At 42.5% G+C, this 27,653-nt stretch overlaps 2 protein-coding genes across 23 annotated transcripts in view; both read right to left on the bottom strand.

Moving 5' to 3' along the window:
* Positions 1-239: 239 nt before the first annotated feature.
* On the bottom strand, positions 240-14,589 carry LOC135519442 (ras-related protein Rap-2a). Its single transcript, XM_064944677.1, has 2 exons — positions 14,077-14,589; positions 240-1,944 (listed from the first exon to the last, which is right to left on the bottom strand). Exons 1-2 carry the CDS (start codon positions 14,388-14,390, stop codon positions 1,707-1,709), a joined length of 552 nt encoding a protein of 183 aa, XP_064800749.1. The 5' UTR covers positions 14,391-14,589; the 3' UTR covers positions 240-1,706.
* A 1,277-nt stretch (positions 14,590-15,866) lies between these two features.
* LOC135519439 (muscleblind-like protein 2a) overlaps positions 15,867-27,653 on the bottom strand; it is a 35,680-nt gene continuing 23,893 nt past the window's right edge. For 2 of the 22 annotated variants that reach the window (XM_064944659.1, XM_064944662.1), the window contains exons 5-10: positions 27,298-27,552; positions 23,316-23,369; positions 22,779-22,932; positions 21,882-21,917; positions 20,885-20,979; positions 19,666-19,767 (exon numbers count right to left, since the gene is read on the bottom strand). In XM_064944659.1, the coding sequence (XP_064800731.1) occupies positions 19,753-19,767; positions 20,885-20,979; positions 21,882-21,917; positions 22,779-22,932; positions 23,316-23,369; positions 27,298-27,552 (609 nt within the window). In that variant the 3' untranslated portion in view covers positions 19,666-19,752. Of the gene's footprint in view, positions 19,768-20,884; positions 20,980-21,881; positions 21,918-22,460; positions 22,497-22,778; positions 22,933-23,315; positions 23,370-27,297; positions 27,553-27,653 lie in introns of those variants that run through there. The other 20 variants (XM_064944657.1, XM_064944661.1, XM_064944660.1 and 17 more) reach the window with 13 other exon arrangements.

Below are 27,653 nucleotides of genomic sequence, written 5' to 3'. Positions count from 1 at the left end.
ATAGAGAGAAAAGTGCATAAAAAGGGAATTACGTTCCATTTATGTGCATTTAACTCAAAATGACTGCCTGACTGCCTGTTCACTGTGTTATTTAGAACTGCAATTGGATTAGAAACAGAAGCGATTTCCTTCCAAATAGATTTCTCTCTCCCAGAACAATTTAGAGAGATTATGGCAATGGCGTACAATGCATGTCCCTCCAATAAGTTCATAAAGAAATAGTGTCACTCAAACTTGGATATATTGTGTTAAACACACTTTTATTGTTTGGGTGCCTAATGAAACAGTGTCACCATTCATTTAGGGAGGGAGAAAGAGTAAATGGTCACATAAAAAAATATAAAATTAACAATGAAAAATGGTAACCCAGGGAAGGTCTGGTTCCCCGTGGCAACAACGACATACAGTTGAGACAGTGTCCAGACCCAGACGTGTATGTGTTTGGTTTCCACAGTCTATTATAATCTCAAACGATGAAGTCCTTTTTTAAATTTACTAGCCATGCATACAGTTGACAATTCCACATGTGTTGAGTCAGTGTCTTCCTAGGAGCTGGCACTTTCCATACAAAATATTTACACTACCGTTAATTATAATTGTTATTCATCATCATCATCATCATCACTATTATTAGCCTACTATGAATTTCAATACTCTGAATACATAAAGAGTGGGATGTTGAGACAACGTCGCATCCCATTTCATTGTGATACCCAACCAAAAAAATGATGAGTGATGACATCTTCATTCCTGAAAAGAAGACCGTTTCTAGAGACAAGAGTCTGTTGAGATATTCAAACACTGAAAGATGGAGTCCTCCTTGTCCCATCTGAATGAAACGGTTACAATATTCAGGAATCTGTTGTCAGAACTTCCTGAAACCAAAACAAATCACAGGATATGTGACAGACACCTCTGCTACACTTATCAAAACAAAATAGGAAGAAGAAGACAACATTGTTTCAAGAATGACACTGACTTTTCCACCATTTTCTTTCCATTCCTCAAAACAACTAAAAAGGAAATAAGGGGAAAAAATGGAGGCGCTTTCAAGTCACCTCTTTGGTTCTGTCCTAGTGATGTGCAACAACAAAAAACGTCCCCTTGGATGAAGGTAGGTAGGCCCTCTCTTTCTCTGTACAGGAAAATTTAGGACGCAAATCAATTACTCATCAATGTTTCAAACAAGTTGATCAGAGGGTTTATCTCCTCCCCTCTATCTGCCGCTCTGCGCTGTCATGGTAACTTAAAATGGAGAAAGAAGGCTCCAGCTTGATGTGCTCAGAGAAACTGGGTCATATCAACAAGACCAAAACAATGTCAAATAAACATTACCGAAGCCGATCGCAGAAAACATAGACTACAAAACCTGTAATTCTGCACGGACGACTCAAGACATATTTTTTTTCTCCGCCAGAGAAAACAGGATAACATAAGGCGAGTGCACTTTTCTTTAGTCCGGTTTCTCTTGCGCAAATCCTTTGCATTCCTCATTTCATTCTATTAATTATTAACATATCATTATTATCAATTACATCATGACTGATTTTATGCACCAATGAGTTAAAATCCACCACAGTTCTACCATGAGTTTATTAATCATCCATGTTGTTGGTGTGAGTATAATCCTCCTCTCGGTGTACAGTATCTTGGTGTATGCAGACTTCCTCTCTCCCCTGGCCCCTGGCGTCCCCTAGGCTCTGGGGCTATTGTATATTGCAGGAGGAGCAGCATGGGTCATCCTTGTCTGGCTGGGCGGCGTAGTCCATCTGCCGAACTATCTCGGCGAACAGTTCGTCCACCATGGTTTTGCTCTTGGCCGAGGTCTCCATAAAGGGGCAGCCCCACTCCTCGGCCAGAGCCTGGCCCTCGCTGGCCGACACCTCCCTCTCACTCTCCAGGTCCACCTTGTTCCCCACCAGGATCACTGGGACTTTCTCGTACCTGCAGACGACACACACAAACAGATGGAGAAAATGATCAGAAACCATCTTGTGACATGAATATATGGACAGTCGCTGACTGTCACGGCAGATCGGAATGACACATGAGGAGATGTGATTTGCTAAAATGTTTAACTGAGATTTAGGGGTTGCCGTCCATGAAGAGCTGACTAGTTGTAACTGTACCTGACATCCTCTCTGCACTCTCCTAAATGTACAGTTGATAGGCATAATTGCAATCTAGAATGAAAGCTTCATTGGCACATCAAGATGTTGTCAATAAATCATGCCAGTCATAAATAATTACATTAAATCCGTGTGGCACATTTCCCTGAAATATATAAACTAAAAGGCCTGGCAATCATAGTTCTAAGAGGTGGCTTGTCGAGGAAGAAATCTATACTGCCCACATGCTTTATTCCTATTACTATCAGTGACAACTCGAGAACTTAACAAGGCCAGCAGTCAACAGGAAGTGGGTAAAATCACCCACAATCCCTTAGGGGCAGGAAGAGACAATAATCCAGTGAGCTTTAAACTCTCTTCCAAATTGGTTGAGTGTTCCCACTGAGGAACTGGGCTACTTGCACAAGGGCCAGAAAGACAGTGTTACATCATATTTTTAATGAAGGACCTTAAGTCTTAAACGTTGTATAATACTAACACTCTCAATAAAGAGTACCACACATTTAATGGACATGATTCAAAATGTCTGCATTTATTGGTCAAGCCAAAGAATCTGTTTAATTGACAACATTTCAGTAAATTGGAGACTTGCCGGGAGGATCTGCTGATATTGGCGTGGTGCATCCAAGGAATTAGGCATCTCTATTTTGGACACGTCACAGAGAATAAGGGCTCCGCTTTTATTTCTTATCTGCAACTAGGAGCTCCCTCACTAGTGATAATATTAACCAGCACACACCCGCTATGAACCCCACTCAGAATGCCTCTCTTCTCATGTTATTGAGCACAAACAGATCACAGGAGAATCATGCTCCTTGACACCTTTCAGCATCAAAGGTTAGCCTCCCTGTCTGAAATATTCATGCCTCCTAAATTATTTAACACTATTTGACGGGGAAAAAACACCCGTCCTTGATCGCTATGGTAACAGGTACACAAGGACACTCATAGTGTTAGAGGATGGAGAGAATCAATGACTGTAATACTTTCTTAAGTAGAGGAAACTGAGCTTCTCACGGGGGCCACGGTCTGCAGGCTCCAGTGCTAAATAAGCTTAAACTGGCAAAGAATAAGGAGCTCAATTTGATCTGGTACTGAATATATTATCCAGAGTGAACTCTAATCTCTGCCATCCCCATTCTGTGGGCAAGCCAAGAACTACAGGGATAAAACAGTAGACAACAGGGGTCTGTGAGCTACTGGGTGTGACTGTGAAGCACAAGACAGTTGACTACCAGTTAGTTAGCCACCACACAGCCTTTCACAGTACAGCTGGAAAACAATAGCCTTTTCAACCCAAAACTTACAGTCCGTCTGTTGTTCAAACAGCTGAAGCAGCTGTCGACTGAGAAAAAATGGCATCGATAGCATTCCTGACTCCAACAATTCTTTGGAGGCCCCTGATAGCAATGGTGCTGTTTTGGAACACATCTTTGTGGCGAAAGTAAAAATATGCAGTCAAACTATACACTCCCTCTCCGTGCTCAATGAGGCCCTAATCATAGTGGTGGGCGTGTGGAATGGAGGGCCGGGACAGGCTCTGTGGTGGCTGTACTCGTTAAAGAGAAAACCCACATGGGACATAGAGTTTAGGGAGGTAATGACAGTCCCCTGCATGGGTGGCCGTTTCTATTTTAAACAGGGCTGTGGTCGCACGGCCGTCGCTACTAGCCCCCGCTCATACCGAGGCCTGGGGCCGCCGTCACGAGTTTGCATACTGCCCTGCCACCTCCAATTACAACCTGCTCTCCACACATTCATGGGAAGGCCCCCTTGGGTTGTGCCATGGCGGAGATCTTTGCGGGCTATACTCAGCTTTGTCTCAGGATGGTAAGTTGGTGGTTGAAGATATCCCTCTAGTGGTGTGGGGGCTGTGCTTTGGCAAAGTGGGTGGGGTTATATCCTTCCTGTTTGGCCCTGTCCGGGGGTGTCCTCGGATGGGGCCACAGTGTCACCTGACCCCTCCTGTCTCAGCCTCCAGTATTTATGCTGCAGTAGTTTATGTGTCGGGGGCTGGGGTCAGTTTGTTATATCTGGAGTACTTCTCCTGTCCTATTCGGTATCCTGTGTGAATTTAAGTGTGCATTCTCTAATTCTCTCCTTCTCTCTCTCGGAGTACCTGAGCCCTAGGACCATGCCCCAGGATTACCTGATATGATGACTCCTTGCTGTCCCCAGTCCACCTGGCCGTGCTGCTGCTCCAGTTTCAACTGTTCTACCTTATTATTATTCGACCATGCTGGTCATTTATGAACATTTGAACATCTTGGCCATGTTCTGTTATAATCTCCTGGCCATGTTCTGTTATAATCTCCACCCGGCACAGCCGGAAGAGGACTGGCCACCCCACATATGCTCTCTCTAATTCTCTTTCTTTCTCTCTCTCGGAGGACCTGAGCCCTAAGACCATGCCCCAGGACTACCTGACATGATGACTCCTTGCTGTCCCCAGTCCACCTGGCCGTGCTGCTGCTCCAGTTTCAACTGTTCTACCTTATTATTATTCGACCATGCTGGTCATTTATGAACATTTGAACATCTTGGCCATGTTCTGTTATAATCTCTACCCAGCACAGCCAGAAGAGGACTGGCCACCCCACATAGCCTGGTTCCTCTCTAGGTTTCTTCCTAGGTTTTGGCCTTTCTAGGGAGTTTTTCCTAACCACCGTGCTTCTACACCTGCATTGCTTGCTGTTTGGGGTTTTAGGCTGGGTTTCTGTACAGCACTTTGAGATATCAGCTGATGTACGAAGGGCTATATAAATAAATTTGATTTGATTTTGATTTGAAGGCATGCCCCATGAGGAACCCTGCGGCCCATTCATGGGAAGGCATGCCACATGAGGAACCCTGCGGCCCATTCATGGGAAGGCATGCCCCATGAGGAACCCTGCGGCCCATTCATGGGAAGGCATGCCCCATGAGGAACCCTGCGGCCCATTCATGGGAAGGCATGCCTCAAGAAGAACCCTGCAGGCCCATTCATGGGAAGGCATGCCCCATGAGGAAACCTGCGGCCCATTCATGGGAAGGCATGCCCCATGAGGAACCCTGCGGCCCATTCATGGGAAGGCATGCCCCATGAGGAACCCTGCGATTCCATGCCCCATGAGGAACCCTGCGGCCCATTCATGGGAAGGCATGCCCCATGAGGAACCCTGCGGCCCATTCATGGGAAGGCATGCCCCATGAGGAACCCTGCGGCCCATGGAACATGAGCAAGTTTGTGCGTCTGTGTGCACGGTAAGTGAGCATGTGTGCTTCTGTGTGTGCACTGAGACAAGAGCAAAATTAGCACTATTTCGGTTAGGGATTGAGCCTGGCTCTAAGACTCAGTGAGCTCTGATGGAAAATGATTTCTGATCCTCTGAAGAGCTTATAACACAGCCTCTGTCCTCGGTGCTATTGTCACAGCTGTCTGCTTCTCAGCGCTCTGAAATGAAAATTAAATCCTATAGCAATGGGACTCACTGTAAAATCCACATGAAAACCACCCCAAAGAACCCCAGATGATCGTGACGGATGATGAGCTAGAGAAGAGAGCAGTGACGGGAGAGAAGAAGTCAAATGGAAACATATCCAGCCATCCATTCTATTCAATAACAAAATAACAGACTTGATAGGCTACCTAACTGTCTCACAGCAGAACAGCCACTCTGACTCCGTCATGCAGGAGGAGTGCAGGCAGCACAAAGAAAAAAAAAACTTGTCATCTGGTGCCAAAGGAGGAGAGGGGCTATAAATAGCTGTAATAACAGAGGGGAGACCTGCAATCTCAGGAGGTGTGTGAGGACGGCTGCCACGGATACCAGAGCCTCACAGGGACTTCGCATGAAGGGTGTTGGGCACATTGGCCATTCGGAGTCTGGGCCTGGTGCTGGGCGCAGGAAGTGAGGATGGGAGTGGGCAGAGAAGGTCCAGGGTAGCTTAGCTTATCCTCAACTGAGGTTTGAGCCCGTCGGTTACGCATTCTCCACTCGGAAGTCGTGAGCAGTAGTCATCAACACATATCAGCGGCCCAGCATGCCAACATTCCCTCCCACTGTCTGTATGTCTGTCTGTCAGTCTGACTACAAGCATGTGGCTGAAACATTCTCGACTCAAAAACAACCAGCACATTTCTCCTAGACACCCCTATGTATAATGCACGATGCATCCACTGATAGAGATCTGGGCCTAGCTGAGGGAGGCAGGGAAGCAGAGTGGGAGCTGCCTGGTGGTATCTGGGCCTGGCCGCTGGGTTTATCGTGCCCTACCTGAGAGACAGTCAGCCAGCCTGGCCTACATGGTGAAAGAGGTCTAGCCAGGTCCCCCCACAGTGAGATGGAGTCTGTCCTGAGTCTCCTGTACCTCAGGCTGATGGTGTATCTGTGTCTCAGTGAGTCCACACACTGCTGAGGGCTGGGTCTGACTGGAGCTGACTCGGGAGGCTGGATAAAGCTGAGTCAGGGGTATAAATTAGCTCCACCACAGTCCGAGGGAGAAGACGTTTAAACACATCTCCAGCTCCTGATCTCAGGAAGGCTGCATCGTCCTAATGTCAGGATGTGCCAAAAGGATCCCTCTGCTATTTGGGAGGATGACTCATAAATGACAAAAGCAGACAACAGCTGAGATATTACTTTGGGCTCCTTGAAACAATCTCCTTGGATCCTTCCGACTGTCTCAAGGAAGCAAAAGGATATCCACTCCTTCCCGTTTCCTGTAAAGCTTCCCTGATACTATTCTCAGAATATGACAAGACGAGTTTGTCAAAAACAGAAAACATTCCAGTTAGAAATGAAGGGAGTGACAAATGCGAGACATGCATTATTGTCATTGCTAGATTGGAGATATTAGACAGCCCACTTATGCCCCTGTCTGCAGACTGCAGTTTTATGGGTGATATGGTGCTTTTCTGCAGAGGACAAAAATACACCCACATTAGGACCCCCTCAAACATTCGGTCATGGTCTGATGAATGAGCTTGTTCCTCTTCCTGGAGGAAGAGGGCGAAGAAATTAACCAAACAATCCTACAAATTATATGAAATATCATCATCACGAAATCTGAAATGAACACTGACTGTGTTTAATCTGAAATCCCCCCCCCCCCCCCCCCATGCTGGCTGAAGAGAGGGGAGAGGAGAAGTGCAGTAGCTAAGATTAGATTGGGCTAATTTATGGGTTTTATAAATAGAAACTGGGGCTCAGAGTGACACAGTCAGTCAGTTTCACCCTCTCTTCCCTGACCTCTGGGTCTACATGAAGATTACAGTGGCTCACGCTATGGAGCATGAGCCCATGTACATCATAATGAAAGTGAATGAAGCTCTCTTCAGCTCTCCATGGACACGCACATGAAGATTGCCTGCATCCTATATCTAGTATCACCCATTTACCACAAACAGTGGCAGGATAACCGTCTGTAATTGGAAATTGTCACCAATAAAACGTATTAAACGCAGCAAACACATGACTTTTTATTTGGTAAAACACGTCCTCGTCCTGTGGCTCTATCACTTATTTTCAGGATACGCAGAAATGTAAGCTTAAAACAACAGAAAGAAGAAATGTGTGCTTGAGGCTGCTTGTTTCTCTGTTGCTCTAGTCATCGCATGTTCTTTTCTCTCCCCCTCAGTCGTAATCAACAATAACAGCTTCAGCATCAAACATTAATGTCACTCTTAACAACAGTGCAATTATGTATATTGTCACTCTGCTACACACTGCCTGGCTGCCAATGCAGACTGGCATTATTTTTGATTGCCTTGCCCTTTATGCTCGGAGTAGCTCTGCTTGATGATGCTCAAGCCAGGCTTAGACAAATAGACAAAGAAAGAGTTCCCTGCGTAAGTATTTATAAAAGGCCCTGCTGCACGTGATCTGGGTGAAACAAATATGTGGGGGGTCTTGACAGGGGGAACATTGCTATTGAAATTCACATGAAAATGATGCATCTGTGGGTTTTTGACAAGTTGACTTTCTATCAAATAGGATAGTCCCCCATCTAATCACACGGGTGTTATAGAAATGTGCAGCCTGCAGGACAGAATTCATGGCATGTTAGTCTGTGACTTTGAGCAAGGGCTTTGACAATAACATAAAGATAAAGACCAAAGTAATTCACCCGAATGCTGTGCAAGGAGAAATTAGGACTAGGCTTGGGTCGTATAGCGTATATACCATATACCGGGGTATTTTAAAATAGCCACGGGATGTTTTTTCAATAACATCAATACCGAAGGACACTATTTCCTTTTCTTTCCCGCTACTTTTTTAAGTAAACACCTGCAGTCAACTTGTGCAATGTGTTAAGAGATACAGAAGATCGCATATTTCACTTTACCTGTCACATCATTTTTCATTATAGCAGTTACTAGTGGTACCCAGTCACGTGGTGTTTGCTCACAAGCACACAACAACGAGAGATCGCAGCCTTGTAAATCACTCACTGTTGTCCAGCATGCTCCAGGTGATCTAGTTACAGTATGGAAGTCACAGCTAAATGTTTGCCAGCTAGATCTTATATAACTATTAAGTTAACAGTCTAAAATGTGCTAAATGCTCTGCAATTGTGCGTTCGGTTTGCTAATTTAGTAGCTAGTTAGCTACCTAGCTAAGTGGTTAGCTTCTTCCAAAATCACACTTCGCTTGGCGGTAACAGCAGAGAATTCCCTCCTTGATCAAGTGCCTTAATGTTTAATATTTGTTCTGTGTGTGTAGCAAACTTTGAGTAGTTTTTTTGTTGTTACTTGTATACCTTTATGAGCTGGGATGTCTGTCCTGCAAATAGTTTTGGTCAGAGAATGTATAACATTTTTTGCAATTTGCTCATTATCATCTAGTTAGCATTCTCTTTGGGATTTTACATGTTCTTGTTAGCATTGCTAATCATCAGATTACAAAGGCTCAGAGGGGTTTGAAAATAGCGCCCCGTGTGTTCAGTGCCGGTATTATCAAACATCCCGGTATGGCACACGGTCGGTATGAAGATATGACAATCTGGATACTGCCAAAGCCTAATTAGGACACTATTGGACAACCATATACCCAAGGTAATTTTAACCAATCGACATTCGGCACATGGCAAACTCCTTTAAGGTTGTCCTGATTGGTATGTTCTGCAGTACTAGATCACTGCAACATAGGATAAGTCTCGCCTTCCACCATGGAAATACTGTGCGAACTACATAACCCTCTGTGATAGTCTCATTCTGACCCTGTGACCACAGCATAGGCTAAAAAGATGATGGCCCTCAAACCATCAAACCATCACGGTCACCTAATAATCCCCAGTTTACAATTGGCTCATTCATCCCTCTCCTTTCCCCTGTAACTATTCCCCAGGTCGTTGCTGTAAATGAGAACGTGTTCTCAGTCAACTTACCTCGTAAAATAACGGATAAATAAATAAGAATAAAAAACAATGTCACCCAGTAGGTAAATCATCCCCGTTCCTCCTCCCTTGCCATGCTCTTCATCATATCTGGGTGCACTGGCACATCCTGTGCCACCCATCAGTCAGCATCACCTGTGCATGGCTAACTGTTGCTGAAGCAAGGTGATGAGCCCCCCGGCCATCATGGGGGGGCAGGGGGCGAGTGGAACTAATAATTTGCCCCAGTGCCTTCTGTTACTGCCGCCCTGTGCCACTGACAGGTGGAAGACACTGATGCGCCCTGACAGGTCTCGGGACAGGCGCGACACACACCAGCGCCTCTGACCTGGGCGGGCGCCGGGACGGCTCCTGTGTGAGACAGTAACGAGGACAGGAGAGGCTAAGTGAACAGCAGTGACAGCTGCATAATCCACAGGGCAGCGTGGAGCCCTGGAGGAGAGACATTGGGCATTGGGCCTCCTCGGCCATGGAGCCCTGGAGGAGAGACATTGGGAATTGGGCCTCCTTGGCCATGGAGCCCTGGAGGAGAGACATTGGGCATTGGGCCTCCTTGGCCATGAAGCCCTGGAGGAGAGACATTGGGCATTGGGTCTCCTCCTTGGATGAGAGACCATGGGCCTCCTTGCCCTGGAGGAGGGACATTGGGCATTGGGCCTCCTTGGCCATGGAGCCCTGGAGGAGGGACATTGGGCATTGGGCCTCCTTGGCCATGGAGCCCTGGAGGAGGGACATTGGGCATTGGGCCTCCTTGGCCATGAAGCCCTGGAGGAGAGACATTGGGCATTGGGCCTCCTTGGCCATGGAGCCCTGGAGGAGGGACATTGGGCATTAGGCCTCCTTGGCCATGGAGCCCTGGAGGAGGGACATTGGGCATTGGACCTCCTTGGCCATGGGGTCCTGAGAAGTCAAGGCTGCTGGCTGGGCTATGCGCCAGAGCCCCATCCCACTTTCACCCCTCTGCAGGTTGGGAGGGTGTAGTGACATTTAGCAGTGCCCTAAAACGTATTTTAATATATTCTTCACTCTTATTAATACAGTCTTAAATATTGTTATACTCTTCAGTAAAACAACTGACTTGACTGCTCTAAATCATTCAACTAGACTCTTTGACAGCATTATCTTCCTTTACAAAATTATGGTACATTTCCTGGTTTACTGCTTGGACCTGAATGTAAGTGTAGACAGCTCTAGTGTAAACCACCAGTGGATTGTAAGTTTGTAAACATTTACCTAAGTGAAGAGAGCATGTTTTTTTAAACCCTAAACAAAGAGTGGACAGTCAACACCATCTGTGGATACGGTGTTCTTCGTTTTAGTGGTGCCGTCATACCTGCAGATAGATAGCGTCAGAGGAGGCCATGGGAAGAGCTGGCCATGGCTACGGTCTGGTCTAGACTCCCCAGCACTCCAACTGAACCGCTACACTACCCACATTAACTGTAAACACACTGTTCAACTTCAGAGAACATGGTTCCCATGCTCTTCTCTTCAAAATGTTTGGGATGGGAGAGATTTAGTCACCACTGGGTCCCCACAATCTCAGAGGTAGGACTGGAGGACATCGCACTAGCCCATCAACCGTAACTCCATAGTACGATCATTAAAGTAGAAATTGCAATACGGTACATGTGTGCTCGCTACCCTTTACTGTTGTTAAACCTGTGTAATAACATTGCAAATACCCAGTAACAACCTTTTATTCACGTGTTGTTGTTGCTTAGTAATGGAGAGCAGAGGTTTTTGTTACACAAGAAGAAATGCAATATAATTACAAAGTCATAACATGTTGATAAATGTGTAATTACAGCGTGATTACACACTGTATAGGGGAAACTATCATGCAAAGTGTTTATCGTGATTTATTGTACATGTCGCCATAAACGTGCATTGCCTTTGTTCCTGTGGGGCTGTGATGAGGTATTGGATAGTCTGACAGTATAATAGGTAACATGGGTGTCTAAAGGCATCCGCATGCTCCCCAGCCAAAACAGTTCGGAAGAGGGCGTTCATAATGTTATTAGGACATTTTGTGACGTTTTTGTTCGTTTTGGACTTCGGGTAGGGTTTTTTCGGGCTGTTCGGGCACTCAGCATTATTTCTGGATACAAGCCGAAGTCTAAGCCCCTTCGTGGAAGATTGGTCAACAGTAGGGATTCTTCAATAAAGTCTTTGTTGTCGTTCCACAACAGACGACCTGTTTTCATGCAAAAATAAAATATTGAGAAATACTGCACCAAAACATCTCAGAAGTAAAATTTTCCCCGGGAAAAACGTCAAAATGAAAGACAGATTTCTTCAGTTATCTTAGGTTAATTCGGACTGTTTTGAGGAAGTGTATACTGGCTACGGCATCTCAAAACGGGCAAAACAGTACCGCTTTTTTCTTGTTTTTCAAGCAAAGGTCTTTTAAGGGAGTATTGCGAGAACACTCGTTCACATGCTGACGCCTTTAGGGAATTGACACCAGACTTGAGGAGAGAGGAGGCAGTCCCTAGGTGTGTGTCTGATTCCACACACCACAGCTGGCCCACACCTGGTGCACACACACCCTAGGGGATGACGCCCCGCCAGCTAGGCAGCATCGCTCCCTCCCCTCCAGATTCCCTCACATACCTCTCCCTGTACTCACATTTTTATGGGGGAAACACATGCTGACCTCATTCTTTCATCTGGAGTCGTACATTTATTTGAATGGCTTTAAATGCAATCCAAACTCCAAGCGATCGTGAATTTTTTGAAACAAACACACACAAGATAGCTAGGAAAAGGAACGTATGAATTGGTAAGATAGCCAGGAAAAGGAACTTTTGTGAATTGGTAAGATGGCCAGGAAGAAGAAGAACTGAATTGGTAATGACGATAGTAAATATTAGAGAGAATGCAATTTCAGCTACAGAGATTTCTACTTATTTGAAGTCAGATCACTTGAGAGGCCATGTTCATACGGAGCGATGGATGGCGCTGTGCAACATGTCAATGGGAGGATCCAACTGAAAGGTTGAGGAGTAATTTGGTAGTTTTGTGTTGTTAATCTATTGCTCCATTGTGAGGTTTCTCAGTGAGCAGAGAGCCTTGTCTCTCTGTGGCTCATCAGACTTCCTCCATTCACCCAGGCAGATACACTGACACCTCCAATGAGTGATGAACCCACACTGTCACAGCTCAGTGTATAGTGGAGTCCCACTTCACATCAACTCTAGAAGAGGGAGTCACAAACATGTGAATGTAGCCAAGGTTTGACGATAATATAGCATTTATATGGCTGAGTGTGGGGTCTTAACCAGGTCACCAGGTCTTGAGTGTGAATGACTCATTCATGTTGTCACTTTTTAAATCTGCCATAAATTAGGCCACTGCACACTCGACCTATATGAATTACTTTGGTATGCTAAGGGATAACCAAGATGTCTGGATAGCATGTCACATTGTTGTAACTTGATTCTAAACATGTTAGGACAATGCTGGGACAATGAGAGATGCGGCCACTAAAGATGACCTCATGTCTGGAGCATCCCTATAATAACAGTGCTTATCATACGTATCATTCCTGTTTGTTCTGTTTTTTTCTTCCTTTCCAAACAGATTGCATGTTTCCAATTAAAAACATCACTTCCTCTCTTCAGAAACCGACTTCTCAGTGTGCTCCTCCAAATTTAGCAACTCCTGCCAGCCCCCCTTGCTTTAGCTGTATTTTGAGGGTTTGTCTGTCTATTAGAATCAGGCCTTTGTTTCTCTCCGCAGAGTCACTGGAGCTGTGAATCCTGGGTATTCCAGCTGTCTGTTTCACTGGGGTTGCAGCATCTAAGCTCAGCCAGCATACAGTCTTGTGGACAGCCCATCAAACACACAGAACAGAGCTGCATCCAAGGTAGCCAGACAGATAGTGTCTATCTCTCCACTGTAATAAAGTGCAGGGGAAAGCTGGTCTCACATCTACTGATGGACAAGGCCTGATGTGGTACAGTAGTACAGTAGAGTCTAACTGAGGAGAAATAGCACAATGGCCTTGAAACTAAAATGGCTGTAGAGCTACAGGCAAAAATAGCAGATGACCAACCAACCATATGTCTCCTATCATGCTGAATAAGACACAGGCATGCCGTAAAGACAACGCTGAATATATCATTTATATTGTTTGAAGAACCCAGTTGCATTGCCTTTAGAGAGATGGATATCGGCTAGTGTTGGATGATACAGGACCACTTGGTTGGATTTAGCAGTAGTAGGCCTATGCAGGGTCAGAATGCTTGATTAGGCTAAAGTAGGCACTGTGCCTGTGTGTGGTGTATCAACACAGGACACATCCTCAAAATGATTGTTATGTGAGTGTAGATTCTGCACAAAGGTGCTTCTTCATATATTGTGTAGTAGGCCTACCATTACATAGATCAATTGTGTTTTCTGTCAATGGGGTATATGATAGGAGTCAGATTAGATGTGCTCGTGGGAAAATGCAAGCAGGAATTATCATCCACGTCTATGTATGTTTACAATGAGACGTTGCAGTTCTGACATAGGCCTACTGTAGGCCTTCCATAATACACGGATTTGATCCAAAATCACTCACCTTTTCACTCTGATGATCTGGTCCCTCATGGGTTTGATGTCTTGGAAGCTCTGCTGGTTGACAAGACTGTAGACCAGTATGAAGCCTTGGCCATTTTTTATGTAAAGGTCCCGCATGGATGCGAACTGTTCGGTACCAGCAGTGTCAAGAATCTCCAGAACAGAGGGTGAGGAATCCACCTCGATTTCTTTGCGGTAAAAATCTTCTATGGTCGGGTCGTACTTCTCAATAAACGTCCCGGTCACAAACTGAACAGTGAGGGCGGATTTCCCGACCCCACCGCTGCCGAGGACCACCACTTTGTACTCGCGCATTGCTCCCTTGTTATTTGATGATTTCAAGAGATTGTCGAAAGCTATCACTCTCCGCGCGACATAGAATAAAATATATCCGTGCAAATGGCATTCATTCGTGTCCCATTTTGAACGGATATAAAAAATACAGCCTTGTTTACCACCGCTCGGCAATGGCAAATAAAACGCTGAGCACAAAGACTCGCTGCCCGAAGATGGATTTCATTGTAGAAATTCCCACAGGCACACCAGACATTGATTACTAGGCTATGCGCATCGAAACGACTGCAATTTTTTTAATGTGCATTAAAAGGTATCAAAACGCTGGACAATGTGAAACGTGTGGTTTTTCATCTGCTTAGCTCACCATTCTATGCATCACAAAAAAACAAAACTTGCTCCAGCGAAGACATTGGAGAAAAGGACGGTTCCTGATGGATTCTGCAAGACTTGCGCGTTTTATCTCAATAAATGTTGATAAATAAATAAATACAAATTTAAGAGTTAAGCCTATTAATATAAGTTTCCTTGCTTTTCCACCATATCTTTCGTCTCCCCGTTCCTTATGCGTTCACGAATACAATCCTGACCGCCATACTCTCGGGTGGAGACCCACCGCCGCCGTGTAATCAACCGGTCCCCTCTCGGCTTCCGTACCAACGAAAATGAGACGGGTCTTTCCCACCAGACAGATGTGCAAGGAGTCCAATGGCTACCAATATTTGCTGTTAACCTCACTCATGACTATCTGAATGCCATACGGAAACAGCCAGTAAAATAAAGGGTTGGATTTCCGTTCATGTGCAAAATTTCCCATCATTCGGTAACCGAAGTGACATCCTCTGAGCGCTCACCCAATCACAGAAGCAGCTTGAGGATGTGTATCCAAGAGGAGGAAAGTGCGCGCAGATGCTGTTGCTATGGTAACGCTGCCAGCAGTGTAGCAGCATCACTTGCATAAGGAGAGTATAAAAGCAGATTATAAACTAGCCTGGTTGCCTTCTCTGGTTAGCTATTAGATTCCACGCCTCTCTTTGGCAAATGATAAGAGTGGCAAGGTGGTGGTATATTAGTTGAAGACTGGTACCCAGACTACTTATAAACTGTCATTTAAACAAACAGCAACACAATGTGCGATCAGAGGAACCTCTTCTAGCAAAATAACTTATTGGACTAGACTGTATAGGCCTATACATAACAAGACACAACGATGTGTATGAGTCAATGTCTTTGCAATATATGCTTGTGTTATCAGATGCAGATGTGCATAAACAGACTATTCAATAAAAATTGAATATATTCAAAAATTGAATATTTTTTTTGCAACAATTTACCATATTCATAACAAAATATCCAATAATTCATGATATTTCCAAAGAATGGGATAAGACTAAAACTAACACGTGCATTGCATTCCTGAGATGGTGCTTTTTTATTATGTAGGCCTTTGAAATCATGTCCTCTGCATATATAAATCACCAAAACAAAGGCATCACAAACTTGGCATTTACTTAAACTTTTATTTGTTGTTTTTTTTACATTAGATTTTACACAAAACAAAACTACTGTATATATATATATATATATATATATATATATCATAAAAGAGCACATAATTATGCACAAATAAAACATAAAAAAATTGCCACATGAACAGATTCAAAATGAGTAAGGGTTTGTACTTTTCCCCTCTGTTAAAGAGTACGGCATTACCGATGGAACCATATGTGGCACTGGCACAGCAGTTTAAACACAACTCTGCAGTAACTGTACCACAGCCATTTAGAATGGCACCCGCCAGTTTTCTCATCATCAAGCTTTTCTCAGTAAAGTGTTTGACTGCACTCTTTACAATCTACCATTTTGGCCTCAAAATGAAAATGTCTGTAGTGAGAATTAAAACAGCATATTTCACTAATTGCAATAGACTAAATACAATCCTTATATTTAATGAACCCTAACACATAACAACTTAAGAACAATACATCAAAGGTAAGGCAATGTTCACTAATAAGTTTGTCTGCTCAGTTTACCAACTGTTCAGAAAGTGCTTACCCACAGGGCACACACTGGTTAAATCCCCGTTGTTTCCACATAATTTCAACAAAATTACGTTGAACCAACATGGAATATACGTTCAATTGAAGTCTGTGCCCAGTGGGTAGGAATCATGTTACCATTGGGTCAGTAAAAGTGAACACATTCTGACTTTTCAACTCTGATTGGGTGGTCTAAAACTTTGATTGGGTGGTCTAAAATCTCAACTAACTTTCAGGTACAGCTGTATCTAGCTATAATAACATTGGAAACATTTAGCAGAACTTGAGTTGAAATTACCATTAAAATTAACATCCGTTTTCAAAGAGCATTTTTTGTTGTTGTGAAAGATGCCTTCGGTGAACAATTGAAATAATTTAAGAGTATCACTGCCAGACTAGCCATACCCATGACTACATGTTTAACATACTTTTTCTGCAGTGTAAAAATAACTTTATTCTGGGAACAAAGTGCAATTCTAAACAGCTGAACAACCATCAAAACACATCTTTTTGAGTTTCCCCTTGCCTTTATGAGTCTAGGGATGCTTTGTAAGAGAACTTTAGAGAGCTCATTTTTGGTAGAATAGATTAGAGCATGTATTTAGGGACATTTAAGTGTCATGGGTAGGCTGTCAAATGCAAAAGGAATATACTACTGTAATACAAAGGCATTATGATACTGAAAATATTGTTGTATATAATTTTGCCATAAAATAGGAAATGTTCAGATTCTGGCAATACAATCTAGTGTGTTACAGTGCTCTAGAAAACGTAACAATTACATCATTTACAAAAATACAGAGCTTCTGTCATTGCAACTTTAGGTTGCCACAGAGACAAATTAATATAGTTATGAAATTATACCGTACTACAATGAAAAGTAAATTTACTTAAATGTTATTTTTTTTGGTAGACTGTGACCTATACAATAAACTGTTTTTATACATAATAAAAGCAATTCTACAGCCTTGCTCGTACTGCAGTGTGTTGTCCTGTATAGGTGACAAGGCAGTGACAAGGATGAGATGTGGAAGCTTGCCATTGGTAGCTCCAACATTCCATCCCTGGTCACAGACGGCTTTTCATAGGCTAACGTGACAGGACAGGTCATTTGAATAACCGCCAGCAGAGCAAAACTCAGCTTAATAAATTACATTCATTTTAAAATAGAATACAACATTGTTCTATAACTAATGTTAAACAAATAAGTAAATTCCATATATTTCCATCAAACAGAACATAAAAATTAACTTTTCTGAAAAGAAAATGAAAAGTAATGAAATAGGACAAAGATGGTAAGAACATGGGTCATTTTAGTTTTCTGTGGATTGTCTGAGTTGATCAAACACCATGACAATATCACGATACTGATGAGATTTTTTACACATACTGATTTCACTCACACAGAAAATGAAAAGGGAGAATGAAAGACTGTGGGAAAGATTTAGTTTGCACCTGTGTGAAGTTTTTAACGGTTATTTTCAAGAGCAAATAAAACATAAAAGGTTAAGCAAAATGTAAAATAATGTTACATGTTGATCATTGTAAATAGTTCCATGTTCCTAGCTTAGTTTGGCCTTTTATATCCTACTGTAAATAACTGGTGTAGACTTTGCACAGGTGCATTGGTGGGTCAATCTGTCTGTGTTTGTAAGTGCAGTTTGTATATACAATGAAGCTTTGACAAAAACACATGTAGAGTTATATGAGTTTCATTGCACAATGTGATTAGTTATGTGACTACGTCCTACTACTAAAACATTTACTGTGATACATTCTACTCGAAAGACGTTAGACAGACTATGATAACAACGCATTTAACACGAGGATATGGTTGTAAAGACAGTTGTATATAAAGACAAATGAGTTACCAACATAGAACCACAACACATATCCGGTTCTCCAAACTCATCTCCAATCACTTTTTAGTTGCAAACTACTTTCAACTCATTAAGAATTAAGCTAAACCATTTTACACAATGAACAATCACTGAACTTCATGCCAAAGCAGCCATGTTCCGATCTGCCAGATATTGAAACTTGAAAGTAAATGAAAGGTTAAAGCACTAAAACTAACCCAGTGTACAAAGACTACCAATGCACTGAATTCACCTCACACAAACAGTTGTTCATTGTATTTATCGAGGCCATGGAGTACGTTGAGAAACTGCAGGGTTTTCTACTCAAATTTGAATATTTCTCACACAGAGCCTTTTCAAGATGCTTGTTATGTACATTACTTTAGGCACTTCTACAGTTCAAATAAGACAGGATTAATAAGTGACCTCGAGCCACCGCAAAGTTTCCTTGCACGTGTACGTCAGCCTTTTTAACAAAGGATCACCACGTCTTTCCTTTTGAAGTCTTATCATTCTGCTCCCTCTTTAATGTCTGTGGCCTCTGCACTTTGACCACCTAACCCCTCACATGTCTGTGACAGCTTGGCAGACACTCACTCAGCTTTTCAGTTCCTCTAAGGTGGCTTATTTTCAGCCCACCCATCACTCTGCTAGGTCATTGGCACAACATCTGGTATATGGTGTTTATTTGATGGATGCCAAGACGAGGCTCAACTAAAACCTTGACCGAAGAGACATAGAGAAAACAGTGCACCACAGACAGACACTTGGAAACCGTGGTAGCTAGATTCCGTTCTCATTTCTGGAATTAGTGGCTGATTATATCACTGCCATAAGGTACATTAATTCATTTTCTGCTATTATCATTGGGTTTGCTGAGGCTCACTCAATTGGTTATTCCTCCGTAGAGAGGCCAAGGCACACCAGGAGGGGGAGCAGTGATCCTGTACTCAGAGAATAACCACAAGGTAAACAACAACATGCTATCCTCTGTCACATTCGTCCTTTACAAGAGCAAGAAGGACACTCACAAGCCAAATGCAATTTGTATACGGTGTATAAACAAGAGCGCTTTCCAATGGTGTTTGTTTTAAATACAAGCAATCAAGCACTTAGATGCACAATCATTTTCTGCTAAAAAAATTACATTTGAATTAGATGAGTGTTGTGCACTTTTAACAAAACATTAAAAAGGAAATAAAAGTCATCGTTGAATACCTTTACGATTAAATCTTCAATCTCCAATCATGTGTGTATACATATAATAAATCAGTCATTTACATATCAGTAACGATATTAGTCCTAGCAATACAGGTATATAATTTGTATATTTTAACATAGCTCAATGTTCTACATTTCCTCAGTAATCTTCTTCTCATCATGCAGGTTGCTGTAGTTCTCGTGTGGAGCAAAAGTAGTATTTACAGAAGGGCTGTTTAGGGCCTCTAAGGGGAGCGTCTTGACACTCTGTTCCTTTCTTGTAGGTTACTTGAGGATGATCTGTTTTAGAAGCAGAGATTGAGAAAGACATCATGTTACTCAATGGTGGCATTCACAATGAACATGACCGATTGCCCTTAGGTCCAAGCAACAGTGCCAGTACATTCTTGGATGACAAACACAATACAATATAGTGTTGTTGAAGAGTCATGGCGGTAAATGATTAAAGAATAAGGGTTCTTATTTGCAGAAGTAGAACAGTCGCAAAACTGTGACCAGTATAATCATATAATGCTGAAGAAACAAAGAAACTATTAAAAATACATTTGAATCCCACATGTAAAACAAAGAGAATTTGGTTGATGTTAGGAACCTTTCAGATAAGACTCAGAGCTGAGGCAGTGGTCTACATACCAAAGTTATTGCTAAAGCTAAAATGCTGCAAATCTCAATGACAAAAACAAACTGAAATAGTACACTATGCATTCCATGTTAATACCTGGGAGAAATAAAAGACAAATAAATCAAGCAGAATAAGCTGCAGGAGAAGGCTAGTGGTCGGCAAGTATGTTTTTCCCGACCCAAACCACAGCCCCCTCCTCTCCTGCTGGAAAGAAAGAAGCACATCACCTGACCTGCCCCCCAGGTAGAAGAGTCTAAAAGGGGCAACAGAGGGCAGTCACAGGCACAAAGCTGTCACAAAATCACACACATCCATAAAGACATACAGTATGACCTTCCTGTGATAATAACAGCCATGTATGAGCTTCATTGGTCTTTCATTCATTCAGTTGATCTCTTTAGTCTGAGGTGCTAATTTAGGCTGCTTCAAATCAATATATTTAGTTTTCTTCTTTCCCTTGCTTGACAGAATTATAGTAACGCCTGAATTAAATTAGGGGCACTTGAAACTAAATAAAGCAAAAACATGCAAAAAACAATGAAGGAAATTATGCAACACAACACAACTACTATTTGCAGATGGGGGATCTCTAAATAAGTGCTTTCTGTCATTACTATATTTAATACAGCATCTACAAGAATGATAGTTAAGCTTGCTAATAAAGGCAGCAGGCAGGAGAGAAATATGCTATGATGATAACGGTCTCCTGCTGCCATGACGAGCACTTATTTAGAGCTCAGGGATTCATGAAAGAAAGCTTTAAAAGGAGCAAACCTGATTGGCTGGTGCTGTTGCTGCGTAGGGGACACTTGTGGCAGGAGTAGTTGCTGCAGAGACAGTAGCAGGCGTAGCACTGTACATCATGGGTACTTTTTCAGGAAGGGAACCATGGAAGCAATGAACAGGTAGGTGGAGCATTATGGTAACCATAGCAACGTTTTTTTTTTTGTCTATATATTTTTTTGCATGGTGAATACAGTAAAACATTAGTAGCAAGCCATCATTAGGTTAGACCAGCAGATGGCATGCAATCACAGCGCAAAGCAAGAAAGCATTGGATAAATAATAGAGGAAAGCTGATTTAGTTTAGGAAATTTGTCCGATATTTGTCCGATTCCCAGAGAAGATTGTCATTTGATACTAAAGGTGTCCAATTACGACATTCAAAAAGTATGTTTTACATACCCTACAGTATCTCATCATTAGAATGGCAATTTTCACCGTCGTGTTAGAAATAAGTTCCTTATTTTATACAAATAAAGGACACGTCATTTGATGTATTTGATCTTTAGGAAAGACCAAGACACTTTAGATAACATCTCTGGGAAACGAATCAAATGTCCTATTCCACAGAGCAGCAAAGAACTATAAATATCAACCAGCAGTGATGTCCTGTGTTTTGAATATCTGTATTATTTACAACGGTGAGAATATCACTGCAGAGAACAAAGGACATTCAAAAAAACAAATGAAATCCAAAGTAGGTCAATGGGTGATGATGAAGAGTATAAATTGAAGCCTTGAGCTTTGTCAGGGACATGGCTAACAGAAAAAAATGCCGAAACATACTATAAAATACACTTTCTCACATGTGATTTCAAATGTGCCGGTACCTAACATATATAAACCACCCTTACCCCCTGACCCAGAGACTGTTTATCCAAGGGCACATTGGAATAACAAGAATCTTTTAAATGAACAGCGAGAGCATTTCACCCATATTCTCCATTCATTACAGGTGATATCAGAAAAAAAGAAGCAAGGGACCTACCAATGCCGGTAGCAGGAGACATGCAAAACACTGACCCTGTGTGATTATGCAGTGGAAAGTGAGTAGAGGACAATAAGGGAGGAAAAACAGGTTAGCTAGAGTTTTCAGCATGCTTTTACACATTCTAAACCAAATACAAGCAAGACATGAACCTCTCAATGGAAACCAAGTTTTTTTTGTTTTGTTGCTTGGTGAGCACACACAGAAACAAGCCCATGAGAAACGATGTGTCTTAGGGAGTGTAGTGTGTGGGTGTACGTGTAGAGTGTGGATAGATTACTGTTTTCCAAGGAGGGAGGCACATGCTGAATAAAATAGCTCTAATCGACTGACATGGGCATCAGCGCTAGGGCAACCAGGCAGTACAGTAGTTAACTCAGCAGTGAGACAAAGCATCTAACAAGAGTGCATAGTGGCTGTTGCTGTTTGATTATGGCTGTCAGAGGAAGGCCATGTTGAGAGAAAGAGCTAATGGTATAATAATCCAGTGTCCTACTTAGCCATGTACTGTATCACAGCAATGTAGGCCAATGGCCTGAATTTAATAGATTTGATTAAAGCAGGTCTCCTTCAACTAACCTGGATGATGTAATCTGGAAGCACTGATATATCTGCCTGCCAGGACATTGAGCTATTAAGTATGTGACAGCGGCATCAAACGTGCATCATTTTCAAAAATGAACAGCTCAAATTACAAGGTGCTGCATTAAATCATCATAGCTAGCTAGCTACATAGGGCCACGAGGAAAGCACAAAAGAAAACAAGGAAAGACACCTGACTGACAATACGCTACTTTTTAGGCTACATGATAAATAACCAACCAAACATTATCAGGGAGGGAATTACAAAGGACAAGTCATATAGGGGCAGTTGGCCTACTCAGAGCTGGGCTGTACCTGGGGGATAGAACGCAGACGTCTGCTGGAGCTGTGCATTGGCCAGAGCCTGCTGGTAGTGCAACATACTGGGGTTGAAGAAGGAGCTGGCCCCGTTGCTCTTCTCCAGTGCTTGTCTCTTTGGTAGGGGCTGCAGGCAACCATGGGGGAACGCCTGCCGAGTACAAACGACACGTTAACACAACCAAAACACTTATCAGTAGTTCTATTATAAACATCCACTGGCTATGAGCTTTATATGTAGATTATAGTACAATCATTGCCAAACAGTAGAGCAAAACTGTATACAACTACTACATGACAAAATAAAGGTATTTATGATGAAATTAGTAAATGGCTAAAACTTCATACTGTTAATTTAAACACATTTTAAATAGCTATTCAATTACTGAAAGATAACTGATGGTGAAGGATTTTGTACACATACTAGATGAGTCTTAAGAGGTTGTAAAAACAAAAATGCCAAATTAAATTATGTGAGTTGCTACAGTACAATTAATAGCTACATGCAAAGCAAAAGGTGAAAGGTCAAAGTACCAGGTCTACAGTTGCCTCGAGGGGTCGCTTCATTGCTTTGGCAGTCGACTGAGTCTTTTAATAGCAGGCAGCGAGCACATGATGGCAGTGGGCCAATGGGATTCAAGCGTATTAACATACAGGTAACAGCAAGCAGAGGTGCGTCATGGGGACAGCATTGCATTGTGGATAGGTGAGAAGGAGAAAACAAAACAAAATAATCGGAATGCAGTTTACCACCACATACAAAACAATAGGCATGCACAATAAACAAAATTAACTGATTCAAGGAAATATACGACTGACTCCTGAATTAGTATGTAAGCGTCTACTATACTCGTTAATAGCTTAATCTAATAGGATTTACAATTACAACAATACTGTGCAACAACATTGGGACTAAGGTTATTTGCTATGTAGGAAACACAACAGTAGTTAATCAATAGTTGTTCATCATTATCAATACATTATCAATTTGAATATACAGTGTGGACTACTAAATAAATGTTGTAATAATGCATTCATTGACCTACAATTGCTTTAAAGGACCAGAATTGTACATGACACACGTCAATATGAAATGGAGACAGAAGGTAACGCTAAAGGGCATTAGCTAGGCTACTGTGAGAGGTCATCCTTGGGAAATGTATCTCTACCGAGAGCTAGGCGTGATTCATGTCATCTTGTGCGTTTTAATGACATACTAAATAGGGAGCAGAGAGAGAATGTTATAACCACTGCATTGATGATAACCTATACACAGAATGTGGAGCTCTGTTTATTATGATATTAGGCATCGAATTTGCCATTTTTGTTTCTTGGCACATATGTCACAAGAACACATTTTCCTGTTCAAAGTATACCTTCACTACACTACAAAATCCCTCAGCATTACAGACGTATCAAGGCCCTAACGTATTTACCAACTCTCTAGCAATAATATCACTGTAAAACCATGCAAAAAATGACCACACAACTGATGATAAAAATACATGGAGGAATGGAAAGTAGCAGAGCTAGGGTGGAAGATACAGCACATTCTAAGAAAGGCCATGCATGTTGTTGTTTTTTAAGTGCAAAAATAAAAGTCTAAATGTGCTATTACGGGAATTGCGTACATTTGATTTGAGTAATGTTAAATGTTGAATCAGCTGTTCGAAGGTTGCTGGTGAATCTATGGACGTTTTTCTTAACCCATAGTAATTAGCAGATCCTTTATTCTTAGACTTGTTGGAAGTTTAAGATAAAGGCAAAACCAACAGTAGGCAATAGATGGCAATGAAACAAGACAGTAGCTATAGAAACAGGGTTAACTTTGCAGTAGCTGGCAATTTGAAAATATATTTTCAAATACATGGGAAGCAAAAGGAGAGGGCCAAAGCGAATCTTTAGTTAAACAGCTAGCTAGGTAAAGGTTAGCGTCACATGTCACATAAGGAGATATACAGTGGGGTCCGAAATTATTGAAACCCTTGATAAAGATGAGCAAAAATGACTATAAAATAAATAATTCAAATACTGAGCTACACTGTATGCTCAAAAAGTATAGGCATTCTATTGTTTTACACTAATGCTCAGAAAAAAATGTATTTAGTTTAACAATTAATACATTTTTTTTCTCAAAAAGGTAGGGGTAAAAATGATTGACACCCCTGTTTTCAGTACCATTCAAAACCTCACCTTGCCAGGGTAATGACACTGAGCCTCTTTCAGAAAATGTTTTATGAGTTGCAGAACATATGGTAGGGATAACCATTCCTCCACAGAAAGATCTTACAGATCATTGATATCCTTTGTCTGAGCTTATGTGCTGCCCTGTTTCCAGTTCGGAGACTGAGATGGCCATTGCAAAATGTTCATTTTGTGGTCAATTAACAACTTTTGTCGATTTGAATGTGTGCTTGGGGTTTTTGTCTTACTGTAAGATCTACTTGCGGCCAAGTTTCAGCATCCTAGCAGAGGCAACCAGATTTTTGGCAAAAATATCCTGTTACTCGGTAAAGTTTATAATGCCGATGACCTTTACAAGGGCCCCAGGACCAGTGGAAGCAAAATAGCCCCATAACATCAAAGATCCACCACCATATTTTGCAGTAGGTATGGGGCTATTTTCTGCTCATGTACTCTCATTTCAACGCCTAACCCACCACTGGTGTGCGTGGTCACAAATGTAGCAAATGTAAATGCCTGGAGTTTGCTAAATGACATCGGCACTTGGATTGGAACCGGTGCTTTGGTCAGATGACATGAAAATGGAGCTCTTTGGCCATGCATACCAACAAGCCAATAACCCCAAGCACACATGAAAATGGAGCTCTTTGGCCATGCATACCAGCAAGCCAATAACCCCAAACACACATGAAAATGGAGCTCTTTGGCCATGCATACCAACAAGCCAATAACCCCAAGCACACATGAAAATGGAGCTCTTTGGCCATGCACATCAGCAAGCCAATAACCCCAAGCACACATGAAAATGGAGCTCTTTGGCCATGCATACCAGCAAGCCAATAACCCCAAGCACACATGAAAATGGAGCTCTTTGGCCATGCATACCAACAAGCCAATAACCCCAAGCACACATGAAAATGGAGCTCTTTGGCCATGCATACCAGCAAGCCAATAACCCCAAGCACACATGAAAATGGAGCTCTTTGGCCATGCATACCAACAAGCCAATAACCCCAAGCACACATGAAAATGGAGCTCTTTGGCCATGCACATCAGCAAGCCAATAACCCCAAGCACACATGAAAATGGAGCTCTTTGGCCATGCATACCAGCAAGCCAATAACCCAAAGCACACATGAAAATGGAGCTCTTTGGCCATGCATACCAACAAGCCAATAACCCCAAGCACACATGAAAATGGAGCTTTTTGGCCATGCATACCAACAAGCCAATAACCCCAAGCACACATGAAAATGGAGCTCTTTGGCCACGCATACCAGCAAGCCAATAACCCCAAGCACACATGAAAATGGAGCTCTTTGGCCATGCATACCAGCAAGCCAATAACCCCAAGCACACATGAAAATGGAGCTCTTTGGCCATGCATACCAGCAAGCCAATAACCCCAAGCACACATGAAAATGGAGCTCTTTGGCCATGCATACCAGCAAGCCAATAACCCCAAGCACACATGAAAATGGAGCTCTTTGGCCATGCATACCAGCAAGCCAATAACCCCAAGCACACATGAAAATCCACAAAGAAATGGTTAATTGGCCACAAAATCCACATTTTTTCAGTCTCCGGACTTGAACCCTATTGAAAACCTGCGGTGCAGTCCATAAGCGCAGACAAATGATATCAAGGATCTGGAAGGATTCTGTAAGAAGGAATGGTCTAAGATCACTCCCAATGTGTTTTCTTAAACAATTTAGAAAAAGGCTCAGTTCCGTTATCCTGGCAAGGTGAGGTATTGAAAGAAATTGAAAACAGGGTTGTCAATCATTTTGACCTCTACCTTTTTGAGAGAAAACAAATTATTACTTGTTAAACAAAATCTCTTTCTCTGAGCAATTGTATTAGTATAGAATAATATAATTTCCCAATATTTTTAGCATAGAATATAGCTCAGTGTTTGAATGACTTTTGCGCATCTTTATTAAGGATGTCAATAATTTCGGACCCCATAGTACGCAAATGAATGGTTATGCTATGTGACTGTTTAAAGGCAACTTGAGGGCTACTGCATCCTGGGCAACTGTCATTTCGAGTCTTAAGAGCGTATATTAGATGTAACAGTCTTTAATGTTTAATGAAGCTACTTAATACATAAAAAATAAAGCGGTGCTCCACATTCTATGATGTTGGTTAATCAATCAACTCAGGGTAATGGAATAGGATTAAGATAGTAAGCCTACTGCTGTGAATGTAGAATACATTGTATTGAAAATAAATAGGACAAGTTGCCCTTAAGTAAGAAGTACAGTAGCTATACTAGCCAATAGTGTGTGTTCTAAGCTGCTGTCCACGCGTCTGGAGGGAAGCATCTTACCATGGCTGCAGCTGCTGCCTGGGCTGCCACGGCCGATTGGTTGACCTGGTGTTGAGAGGCTTTGATTTTGGCCTGTAAGTGTGCAGGGGGGTGGAAGTACTTGCACTTCTCCCTGGAGCAGCGCGACTTGATGTAGTCCATGCAGACGGTGACCGTGTTGTCGCTGGTGTCGATCATGGGGCTGTCGCTGGGGTGGGCGAAGCGGCAGTCAGTCTCGCCTCGCGCACAGTTCCCCCGCTGGAACTCGCGACACACCTACAGCACGACAACCACACAGGGAGGGAGGTTGAGGACGGTAGAGCACCCTGGCAATGGACCCTGTTTGACCCACTCAACGGGTATTCCATGACGAATGT

The sequence above is a fragment of the Oncorhynchus masou genome, chromosome 29 (genome assembly GCF_036934945.1).
Source record: "Oncorhynchus masou masou isolate Uvic2021 chromosome 29, UVic_Omas_1.1, whole genome shotgun sequence".
NCBI lineage: Eukaryota > Metazoa > Chordata > Actinopteri > Salmoniformes > Salmonidae > Oncorhynchus > Oncorhynchus masou.
Note: the sequence above shows the minus strand (reverse complement) of the source record. Positions and strands in the feature narration are given on the sequence as shown.

What these genes read in the sequence shown, in the direction of transcription:
- LOC135519442 (XM_064944677.1), bottom strand. Translation starts at nt 14,390, where the DNA reads ATGCGCGAGTACAAAGTGGTGGTCCTCGGCAGCGGTGGGGTCGGGAAA. An exon ending in CAGATCATCAGAGTGAAAAG is followed by an intron (nt 1,945 to 14,076) that starts GTGAGTGATTTT and finishes TGTCGTCTGCAG; the next exon opens with GTACGAGAAAGTCCCAGTGA.